General features: G+C 42.4%; 1 protein-coding gene across 10 annotated transcripts in view; it reads right to left on the reverse strand.

The window, feature by feature from the left end:
- Dsn1 (DSN1 component of MIS12 kinetochore complex) overlaps window positions 1-11,887 on the reverse strand; it is a 23,152-nt gene extending 11,265 nt beyond the window's left edge. The window contains exons 1-5 of one of the 10 annotated variants that reach the window (XM_029555050.1): window positions 11,741-11,886; window positions 10,236-10,274; window positions 9,600-9,704; window positions 6,881-6,954; window positions 5,791-5,863 (exon numbers count right to left, since the gene is read on the reverse strand). In XM_029555050.1, coding sequence (XP_029410910.1) covers window positions 5,791-5,863; window positions 6,881-6,954; window positions 9,600-9,704; window positions 10,236-10,260 — 277 coding nt within the window. In that variant the 5' untranslated portion in view covers window positions 10,261-10,274; window positions 11,741-11,886. The other 9 variants (XM_017802722.2, XM_008851164.3, XM_029555051.1 and 6 more) reach the window with 9 other exon arrangements.
- Window positions 11,888-12,261: the final 374 nt, after the last annotated feature.

The following is a 12,261-nucleotide window of genomic DNA, read 5'->3' on the forward strand; positions in this document are numbered from 1 at the left end:
TCTAGATAGGCTGACTAGATTCACCAGAAGGGCAAGTAGTGGGAATAGCTAGGGGTGCCGACAACATAGCAGACAGTAGCAGGGATATCAGAGTATGAGGGCTTTAGTGGGGAGAGGGAGGCTATGGGAGGGTGCTATCTGGGAAGTGGGTGTGTAGTCGAATGAGACAGTTTGGGATGTTCTGTGTGATACACACACACACACACACACACACAAAACCAACAAATTTTTTAAAAATGTATTATATTTGAGGAGGAAGCATGGAAATTTACGTCATGCTAATTAGTAGAGGTGATAAACAATACCACTGAAATCTACCCGATGACTTTATAGACAAATACAGACGCCAAGGATCCAAGTGCAATGGGGTATGACTAGTGATAATCAGATACACACAGATTAGAGATGCAAGCGCCAACACCTTAGTGTTAGTAGCAAAAACAATGAGTCTTTCTGTAAGAAACAGTATATTTTAAAATGAAATAGAGATCTTTTTAAACGTTAAAAACTCAAGTCAGGGGCTGGAGAGATAAGAACACTGTTCTTGCAGAAGACCCGGGTTCGAATCCCAGCACCCACATGGCAACTAACAACTGTCTGTAACTCCAGTTCTTGGGGATCTGACAATCCCTTTTATCCTCTGTAGGCACTGCACGACATGGGTGCACTGACCTACACGCAGGCAATACACTCATACACATAAAATCAAAATAATAAAATATTAAAAAAAAAAAAAACACTAAAGCCGGGTGTGGTGGCGCACGCCTATAGTCCCAGCACTTGGGAGTCAGAGGCAAGTGGGTCTCTGTGAGTTCAAGGCCAGCCTGGTCTACATAGTAGTTCCAAGACAGCTGGGGCTACAGGGAAACCCTGTCTCAAAAAGAAAAAAACAACAACAAAAAAAAAACTCAAGTCAATTTTTTGGCTTACAGGACTTATACTGAGTTCAATATTGTATAACTGTATTAATTCAACAGTGAACTTAAAAATTTTACAACCACTTTTGAAAGAGATGTATCTTTGCTCTGGAAACTTATTGACTATGTTAAAGCTGTTATGAAATGCTTCTAAAAAAATTAAAAAAAAATAAATGAATAAATGAAAGAAAAATCCATCTTTTTGTTGTCTGTAAGAAACCCACCTCACATTCAAGGACAGGTTATTACCTTAAGGTAAAAGGATGGATAAGAATATTCCAAGCTTGGCTGGGCGTGGTGGCACACGCCTTTAATCCCAGCACTTGGGGGGCAGAGGCAGGCGGATCTTTGTGAGTTCAAGGCCAGCCTGGTCTACATAGTGAGTTCCAGGACAGCTGGGGCTACAAGGAGACCCTGTCTCAAAAAATACAAAAAAAAAAAAAAACTAAAAAAAAACTAAAAGAATATTCCAAGCAAACAGCACTAAGAAACAAGCAGGGGTTGCAATTCTAATACATGACAAAATAGACTTCAAAGTAAAACTAATCAGAAGAGGGTCTGATCAAAGGAACAATTAACCAAGAAGATATTAAAATCCTTAACATATATGCACCAAACTCTGGTGCACCTAGATTCATAAAAACAACACTACAGGACTTTAAGACACAGTAATAGTAGGGAATTTCAATACCCCACTGTCTCCATTAGACAGGTCAACTGGACAAAGAATAAACAGAGAGACATCTGAATTAAGTGATACCATACATAAAATGGACTTAATAGACATCTTTCAAATGTTCCACCTAAGCACCAAAGAATACACTTTCTACTCAGCACCCCACGGTACTTTTTCAAAAACTGACCAACCACATACTGGGCCACAAAATAAACCTTAACAAATACAAAAATACTGAAATAATTCCATGCATTCTATCAGACCACAATGCAATAAAGCTCAAAATCAACACTGGACAAAGCCCTAGTTACTACACAAACTTGTGGTTAAACACACTCCTAAACAATGAGTGGGTCAAAGGAGAAATTAAGAAAGAAATAAAAGAATTCCTGGAATTCAACGAAAAGGACAATGCAACACAATACAACCTCTGGGACACTTTAAAAGCAGTTCTAAGAGGGAAGTTTGTAGCTCTCTAAGTGCCTATATTAAAAAATTAGAAAGAGCCCAAACAAGTGCCCTAACACTGCAACTCAAGACACTGGAAAGCAAATCCTGAATCCACAACTCTGGAGTCCAGCCTTAGCAGACAAAAGAAAAATGAGGAGGAACCCAGTAGAGGGATGCTTTTGGAAGCTCTCGTCAAGAAATTCCAATGGACTCTCATATGAACATTGCCCTGTTCTGACTTTTTTTTTCTAGTTCCCTGAGTTCCCTGTTTAGAACTTATAATGCTAATTACTCTTGCCTTTACTTCTCCTTCACATCTCCTATTCACCAGTCAAGGACTTTCTTTTCCCCCCTAAAGATAACAGTTAGGCAATTTGGGAGTCTTTTAGATAGAACCACTGAAGGGGTACCCAAACTGCCTCACCCTGAGTCCCTGTTCAGCATGAAGAAGCCAGAGTGGTCTGCATCCCGATTCCCTATTGGCAAATTGGGTAACCTCTTCAGAGGATGGTGTGGTAAGAATAGGAGGTAGGAATTGGCTAGGCAGTTAGGGCAAAAAGACCCCCCAAAAAAGTAGCCAGTTTCTTGGCTAAAAGTCAAAATGTCCTTGGCCTCTTAGCAACATACTCTGTTCCAAAGGCCAAAAATGTTGAAAGTATTTTCAAGCTTTTATCTAATCCTTAAAAGATTTTAGGGTTACCTCTCCAGAGTGGGGGAGTGTTAGAGTAGGAAAAAGCCCCATTAAAAAAAAAAAAAAGAAGAGTACATGAAGTTATAAGAAAAAAGTGATGGGGAGATATGGGAGGAGTTGGAGGGGAGGGAGTGGGCATGGATTTGATCAAAACACCTTATATGCATGTATGAAATTCTCAATAATTAAAAAAAAAGAAAGAAAAGAAATCTTATCCTCTAGCCAGGCATGGTGGTCACAGTGGGAGCCTATAGCCCCAGCATTCCAAACATAGAGGCAAGAAGTCAGGAGTTTGAGGTCATCCTCAACTATATGGTGAGTTTGAGGACAACCTGAGTTACAGAAGACCCTGTCTGGCCGGGTGTGGTGGCACACGCCTGTAGTCCCAGCACTCAGGAGGCAGAGGCAGGCATATCTCTGTGAGTTCAAGGCCAGCCTGGTCTACATAGTGAGTTCCAGGACAGCTGGGGCTACAGGAAGACCCTGTCTCAAAAAGACCAAAAAAAAAAAAAAAGGTATTCAGGGGGCTGGAGAGATGGCTCAGTGGTTAAGAACACTGGTTGTTCTTGCAGAAGGCCTAGGTTCAAATCCCAGCACCCACATGACAACTAACAACTGTCTGTAAATCCAGTTCCAGGGGATCCAACAGACTCTTCTGTCCTCCGTGGGCATTGCACGACACGGGAGCACTTACCTACATGCAGACATAACACTCATACACATAAAATAAAAATAAATAAAATATTTTTTTTAAAAAGGTATTCATGATACTAATCGTTGTATCAACAAAAGACAGGAAAAAAAATAAACCACCAGGGAACTAGAGAGATGGCTCAGTGGATAAGAGCACTGGCTGCTCTTGCAAAGGACCTGGGTTCGGTTCCCAGCACCCATGTGGCAGCTAACAATCTTCCATAACTCCAGTTCCAGGGGATCCAACACCCTCTTCTGGTCTTCACAGGCATTTCATGACATGGCTGCACTTATATACACACAGGCAAACAGACACATAAAATAAAATAAATTTAAAAAAAACCCACTAATCTAAAAGGCCACCAGTAAAAACCTGGTTAAATCAAATATTTATATAAGGGAATATTGCCAACATGACAGCACATACCTATAACCCCAGCACCCAGGAAAATGAGGTAGGAAAATTGAGTTCAAGGTCAGGTTGGGTTACGGCTACCAAAAATGTCAATGTACCATCTGATATGGATCAATTTTCAAGATAAACTCTCAGGGTTAGCCAGGCATGGTAGCTACCTCCTGCAATCCTAGCAATTATGGGAGGCAGAAGCAGGAGGATCATTAAGACATTGAGCCCAGTCTGCTCTACATAGTGAGTTCTAAGACAGCTAGGGCTACGACAGTGAGGCTTTATTATTATTTTTTGTTGTTGTTTTTTTGTGACAGGATCTCCCTATAGCCCCAGCTGTCCTGGAACTCACTATGTAGACCAGGCTGGCCTCAAACTCTCAAGATAAGCCTGTATCTGCCTCCCAAGTGCTGGGATTAAAGGCGTGAGCCACCATGCCCAGTCTGAAACTATTTTTTAAAGTAAACTATTGAGTTTTTTAAAAGTTATGGTTGGGAAGACAAAAGAAAAATGAGGAAGAACCCAGTAGAGGGATGCTTTTGGAAGCCCTTATCAAGAAACTCCAATGGACTGTTCTGACTTTTTTCTAGTTCCCTGTCTAGAACTTGTAATGCTAATTACTCTTGCCTTTACTTCTCCTTCACATCTCCCATTCATGATTCAAGGACTTTCTTCTCTCCTTAGAGACAAAAGTTATGTGATTTGGGAGTCTTTTAGATATACCCACTGAAGGGGTACTCCAGTTGCCTCACCCTGCATGCCTGTTCAGCACGGGAGAAGCCAGAATTGGAAGAAGCCAGAACAGCCGGCGTCCCTATTCCTTATTGGCAATTTGGGTATCCCCTTCAGAGGATGGTGTCATAAGAATAGGAGGTAGGAATTGGCTAGAGAGTTAGGGTAAAAAGACCCCAAAGAAATGTAGCCAGTTTCTTGGCTAAAAGTCAAAATGTTCTTGGGCCTGTTAGCAACATACTCTGTTCCAAGGGCAAAAATGTCAAAAGTATTTGGGAGCTTGTAACTAATCCTTGGGGAATGTTGGAGGGAAGGAGTGGGCATGGATTTGATCAAAACACCTCATATGCCTGTATGAAATTCTCAATAAAGTTTATGTAAAAATTAAAAAAAAAAAAAAAAAAGCCAGGCGTGGTGGCACATGCCTTTAATCCCAGCACTGGGGAAGCAGAGGCAGGCAGATCTCTGTGAGTTCAAGGCCAGCCTGGTCTACATAGTGAGTTCCAGGAGAGCTGGGGCTACAGGGAAACCCTGTCTCAAAAAGACCAAAAAAAAAAAAAGTTACAGTTGGGTTGTGGTACATAAACAAGAATATTTACACACAAACATACAAAGAAAAAAAAGGAGGATGACTGTCCAGCATGAACAATGCCTATGATTTGGTCCAAGCACCAGGGAAAGATAGAACAAAACAGAGTGTGTACTCATATAATTCTAATGAGTACTTGAAAGAATAAATATCTTTTCTTTTCAACTGGTAGTCACAGTTGCCGTGTGTGTGTGTGTGTGTGTGTGTGTGTGTGTGTGTGTGAGACAGTGACTGAGAGAGACAGAGTGTATTACACACATACATAACCAAAATTTTTAAAACAAGGGAGCTGATTTTAATGAAGCAGAAGCTCCTATAAAACAGGATATTGCAGGGGCTGGAAAGATGGTTCAGTGGTTAAGAGCACTGGTTGCTCTTGCAGAGGACCCGGGTTTGGTTCCCAGCACTCACATGATATCTAACAACCATCCTTAACTCCAGTTCCAGAGGATCTGATGTCCTCTTCTGGCCTCTGTGGATACTGCATGACATGGGTGCACTTATATTCATGTGGGCAAAACACCCATACTCATAAAATTGAAAAAGGTTGGGGGGGATGCATTGCAAATATCCCTACTGACTCCAAAAGAGGGTAAAGGCCAAGGTCAAAGCACTTCTCTACTCTTAGCAACTCACCTTTTGCTCTAAAACCTTCCAGACTGAAGCTCTTAGTGTCCCTCAGGAAAGGTTCAAGTTTTTCAACAGAGAACTAAATAAAAAAGAACATTTTCAGTACAACCACCAAAATCTTCTAGACAAGCTCAGACTTCATGGGATTTTATGAGTTCATGATGAATTGTAAGACAAAATTACATGGTTTAATTCTTTTTCACCTAATACTTCATGTAAACAAACAGATAAGGAAAACACTCTTTGCTGCTCAGACTATACATTTTGATTTTTAACTCGGGTAAAATGGTCATTTAAGTCACACAAATTATCTAAATGGCCATGAGTACCAATAAGCCACAATAAACACAACTTTTAAAAAAATTTATGGGGCTGGAGAGATGGCTCAGCGGTTAAGAACACTGGCTGTTCTTGCAGAAGACCCAAGTTCAAATCCCCACATGGCAGCTAACAACTTCCATTAACTCCAGTTCCAGGGGATCCAACAGCCTCTTCTGTCCTCCATGGGCATTGCACGACATGGGTGCACTTACCTATATGCAAGCAATACACACATACACATAAACTAAAAATTAAAAAAAAAATTTATAGGCCCTGGAGAAATAGTTAAGAGCACTGGCTGCTCTTGCAGAGGACCTGGGTTCCATTCCCAGCACTCAGATGGAGGCTAAAAAAATCTGTAACTCCACGAGCATTGCATGCATGGGTGTACTTATATACATGCAGGCAACATACACATTTAAAAAATAAAATATATAGAACATGTTTCATGCACTGGTTACCATGCAGTTAGACTCCAAACGTCCATCATAACTTTGATATTTACCTCTACCCATTTTAAACTCTCTTCACTTGTTGCCAATGGGCAAAAGATATTGGGAAAAATCTACTGGCTGCTGGTTAGCAGCAGCAGTAACAATGGAGTGCAGTCACAAGAAAATTCAGTTGCTGGGAGGGTATCTGGCTTTTAGATTAACCCCAATCATAAGGAAGCATCTTTTACTCAGCTCATCACATCGAATTAACTACTTTCTCTTTGCAGTTGTCATACAACATACAACACCAAATGAAAGCACATCCCAAACCTGAGTCTCACCTGGAAGCTGGACAGCAGGAGGACGCCAAGCCGTTTGCTTTCCGCTAAGTTCACACTGATGGACTTGCTGAGCTCTGACATAAAATATCACAATTAAAAACATCACACTTACAGTTACAGAATAACGAAACTGAAAAATGTCTTCCCTTTTCATGTACTCCAGCTTAGGGCAAAAAGCAGTCCTTTCTGAGTAAAGAGAATTCTAATTTTTCCAGGCTCACTAAAGAATAAAGTTTACACTTTTATGCATCCAAATTTTCAAAAATATTATTAAAACCTTTTCATATTATTACATTAAAATTTGTTTTGTTAAGATTTCAAGGTATATTGAAAAAACCATAATGAAACCTATTACTTTGTACACTAATTAAATACAAAACAAAACATAGCACTCAGGAGGCAGAGGCAGGCAGATATCTGTGAGACTGAGGCTAGCCTGGTCTACATAGTGAGTTCTAGGCCAGCTGAATAACTTAACCCTTCTTATGCTTGATATTCACCATTCAAAGAAAAGAGATGACATTTTTATAACAGGCACTACAATGTGTTTTAAATACACTGTCCTAAGAGTCTTTTTCTAGGGGTTGGGCTGTTGGTCAGTGGCTAAACCCCTGCCTAGCATGCACATGGCCCTGAGTCTAATTGTCAGCACTGAAGGGGAAAAAAAAAAAAATGTTTTCTTATAATCTGTCTGAAGACAGACTGAAAAAGCCATGTTTCAAACTCAAGTACGTCAAGATGTGTTTTTCCTCCTAGCAGCACGCTGCCTGTGGTTGGTCGAATTCACATTAACAGCCAGCACCAGCTGAACATCTGTTATATAAAAGGCATTTTTCTCAATTAAGTTCATTTAAAAACAATTACACTACAAAGAAGTTTGTTTCAAGAATTCTTGCTCTTCAGCTTTAATTGGCTGTGTTTTAAATACTGTATTTATTATTTTATTTTATATGTACAAGTGTATTGCCTGCATGTATGTGAGTGCACCCATGTCATGCAATGCCGCGGAGGTCAGAAGAGGGCTTCTGATTCCCCTGGAACTGGAGTTAAGGACCGTTTGTAGCCGCCATGTGGGTGCTGGGAATTGAACCCAGGTCCTCTACAAGAGCAGTCAGTGCTCTTAACGGCTGAGCCATTTCTCCAGCCCAATAGTTGGCTGTGTTTTAAAGACACACCTATTTTGCCTGCCAGGCGTGGTGGTGCATGCCTTTAATCCCAGCACTTGGGAGGCAGAAGCCGGCGGATCTCTGTGAGTTCCAGGTCATCTGGGGCTTTGGGGAGACAGTTTCCAAAAGACCAAAAAAAAAAAAAAATTAATAATAATAATAAGCACCCCTATCTCTTGATTAATTCTTACTGCTGTTAATCAAATTCTTTCGGGCTTTGACTAAGGAAACTGGGCAGGTAGCCAGTCATAACCAGAAAAATAATAAATCTTACTACATTGGTGATTCCATGCTACACAGACACAGATTTTTTTTTAAGTCTAAATATTCTGGAATGGAGATGAAGGTAGAGTTGAACTAGGGGGTGGCGGATCTAGAGTAAAGTGTGTGGGCACTATGGCAGCAGTTTTCTGACTTGGCTGTTTTTACTCAGATTTCCTTTTACCCATTCAATAACCTGCAAGTAACAATGACTAATACCTTACAAGTAATCACAATAGTTAACCCTGGCGGGCTTGCTAATACACCAAGTAGGCATATACATACTAGTTATGTATCAACTCTTAATTCCTATACAATCCTGCAAGAAAGGTACTATTTCACCCCCAGTTCACTGAGAAGGACTTTAAGACAAAGGAGGTTTAAGCACAGGATCACACTAGACTTTCCACATTATCCTGCAATTTGATGGTGAATGACATGGTTAAGGATTATATATTCAGGCAAAAATCACACAAATTATGTTCAAATATGACATTCCTAAAAACTATCCATTTTTTTTTTTTGGTGTTCAAGATTGAACCTAGAGCCTCATGTACACTAAGTATGCACTCTACCCATTGCCACTTTAAGTTTTTTTTTTTTTAATTTTTATTTTTACTTTATGTGTATGTGTATTGCCTGCACGTATGTAAGTGCACCCATGTCATGCAGTGCCCACAGAGGACAGAAGAGGGTGTTGGATTCCCTAGAATTGGAGTTACAGACTGTGGTTAGCCACCATGTGGTGTGGGGATTTGAACCAAGGTCTAATGCAAGAACAGTCAGTGCTCTTAACTCCTGAGCCCTCTCTCTTAGCCCCTGGGTATTTTTATGTACATCTTTTGAGTCATTTCCAGTTATAAAGGCTAGAATCCTAGAATCAGGTAGGTATCAGCTCAGGTAGGTACCACCTACCTTCTGTTCTACTTTAGGATACAAAACAGGAAGTCAAAGGAAAGACTCTAATTCCTGTTATTTTAACTAGGATGAAGTATTAAACCAATTTTCAATCAGAATAGCTGCTCATGGCAGCTAATATGATGTAAGCAGCAATAATACTCAACACTGATGAGGTGTGTGATATCAGAACTATAAACACAGAACATCCCCTCATGGTAGGTAGTACTATCGTCATTTATAGGTAAGGAAACTGAGGCTCAAACGGGATTTGTTCAAAGCTGCATAGCTAAAATGTAGACAGTCCCGTTTATTCTGATACACTTTCTGCCATTCCTTCTTCTCTGTCTCTCATTTGAGCTGGAATCCCACCGTTTATGCACACAGCACCCCACCTGTGATGCCCTGGTGAAAGGGAGGCAGTGACTTCCGTCGGTTTACTTCCTTCATACTTGCTCGTCGCCAGGACTGCCTCCTGTCTTGATGACAGACAGACTGTTCTTGAGGGGACAAACAAAATGACCTCAATTGAAGTCCTTCCTGGTGGCTGGCATCACAACTTTCCCCATCTTCAGGACTACAGCCAAGCTGATTTCTGTCCTTAGAAATGTCTTCAGTCATCTCTGGGGCAGCAGAGGACTTGGCAAACACTTCCACACTGTTGAGACTTGATGGCAATTGATCATGAGCCTCAGACATCACTGGTTCCTCTTCTAGTATTTGTTATAGAAAAATCAAAAATATAAAATCAAACCCACCACAAATAAATATCTGCACAAAAAGTGGAAAATAGAAAATACATGCCCCAGGAGGTGACATGCATCTGTAGTATCAGCTGCTGAGGAGCCTGAGGCAGGAGAGGAGGAAGGAGGGAAATCCATTTCCCCGGTCATGGAAACACTGAGGAAGCATTTCTGTGACCATACAAATACATGATTCCAAATCTACCAGGAAACAGAAAAGGATTTTGTGATAGTTCAGAAGCCAGAACCGGAGCCAAGAGAAACTGAATTTCACCATTTAAAACTCACCTTCTGATCCTGTCACTGAAGCCATCCTGGATAGAGAATCTGAAATAGGAAAATGAGACCCTTGTTCTTCACATCTCAGCACCAGTCTCACTGGGCTTCATTACCCCCAAGATCCTATGTTTTCCAGACTCTCAGAACTTGCCCTCACTCCCGTCCTCCACAAAGAATATCAGAGGGGTCACTGTCTACAGAACTTATTACACAAACCCTATCTTAGCTTCCAAGCACTTTATGATTAACCCCTAATTCAGTTGATGGCATTAGGGTCTACTTTGTTCTCCAAACTAGAAAAAAAAATCCTTTTTTATCATTTATCATTTTTATTTTTTATGTGTATGAGTGTATTGCCTGCATGCATATAAGTACACCCATGTCATGCAATGCCCGAGGAGGTCAGAAAAGGGTATTGGATTCCCCTGGAACTGGAGTAACAGTTGTTAGCTGCCGTTTGAATGCTGAGAATCCACCCAGGTCCTCTGCAAGAGCAGCCAGTGCCCTTAACCACTGAACCATCTCTTCAGCACCCCCATCTTTATTTTTATTCTTAGCTCTCCAATCCAAAATTCTAAAGTCTCCAAATCTTTCCTCCATCCCCAGTTTTAGTCTAGTTCAGGTTTCACTTTCTGCCCCTAGACTTTGAAATTTCTTCAACACCTGACACTGCTGGGATCCACTTCACTTTTAGACACCTGCAGAAATGTCCCCTGCATGTCCACCACTTTTCATAAGCTGTCCTGCCACTCTACTCTAACTCTTGGTTCTAATTTTGAATATTTGTACGTCTTTGTCCTACCCATAAAACAGACACATCCTTCCCAACGTCATTTAAATGAGAAGTCACTTCTCTGACAAAACGGACGGCCAAACACCTTTTCTCTCTCCTACAGGCTGTAAAACCAATTTACACGTCTGGCTCCCCAGTGAAATATCACTGCATTCCTAGCACTTGTCACAGACAAATGCCTTGAAGGGGGCAGGTCAGGCATCTTTCCATTTTGCATGCTGCCTCCCCCTCCCAACAGGCATCTGCATGTGGGGCTGCTTAGTAAAGAGAAATGAAGAGATGCTGAAAGAGCACTGAAAGGTAACAGAACAAAGAAGGACCTTCAAGGACCTAAATCGCCACAACCTTTACGACTGCACCACACCAGCTCAAGCTTGGTTAACAAGTCGTTTCAATGCTTGTGGGCCTGTGCCACATAAACGCCTCATTACGTCAACCCATTTAATACTTTCCACAGCTCTAAGTGCTGTTCCTCCATCTGGAGACCCAACCTCCTTCCGCAGCCAGCTTAGGGGCAGTGACTTGAAGCCTTCCCGGCCCGCTGGTCCCCCGACACTTTTCTGAAGTCTAGGCCTCCGGAGTAGGAGGCGTGGCCCTCCCTCGGATGTCCAACCAACCCAGAGGAAGTTGCTGCGCCCCGAGGCCCCGCAGATGGGAACACCGGAAGCGCGGGGCTGGGCCCGGCGGAGGGGCGGAGCGGTCATATTCGGGGAAAAGTCACCTGTAGACACCGGGAGCCACCACAACGGGTCCTCTTGTTAGTTCAGCTCCGGGTTCCGGATCACACCCGCTACTTCCGAAACTCCCGCCAACTCACTGCGCGTGCGCGGCCAGCGCGGCGTAGACCTGGCGCCTCCGGCGGAGCGCATGCGTACACTGCTGTCCTCCGCTCCCGCCCGCCCCGCCCACCTTGTCCCCGGGGATTTCCCTCTCCGACTGTCTGCTAGTGACTTTTCGCACCCCAGGGGCCCAAAGCCTGCCTATGAAAGTCCAGAAAGAAACTCTTGCTCCAGGCCATGGTCCCTCCTCTATCTCCTTAATCCCAAATGTGGACAGTGACTTCTCCAGAATAACTGGAACTCTGTGCCGGGTCGGTCCCCTGCCTACCAACTCCTGCTCCTCCGGACTCCTCTCATTGCAAGTGTAGCAAGGTTCAAGCCCTCCCCTTTCCAGACCCGTCACAGGCCAACCCTCCCCAAACCTCTCCCAGCTCCTTGGCCCATCCCGCGCTGATTCTTGCTC

The sequence above is a fragment of the Nannospalax galili genome, unplaced genomic scaffold (genome assembly GCF_000622305.1).
Source record: "Nannospalax galili isolate Female #2095 unplaced genomic scaffold, S.galili_v1.0 scaffold2126, whole genome shotgun sequence".
Lineage (NCBI taxonomy): Eukaryota > Metazoa > Chordata > Mammalia > Rodentia > Spalacidae > Nannospalax > Nannospalax galili.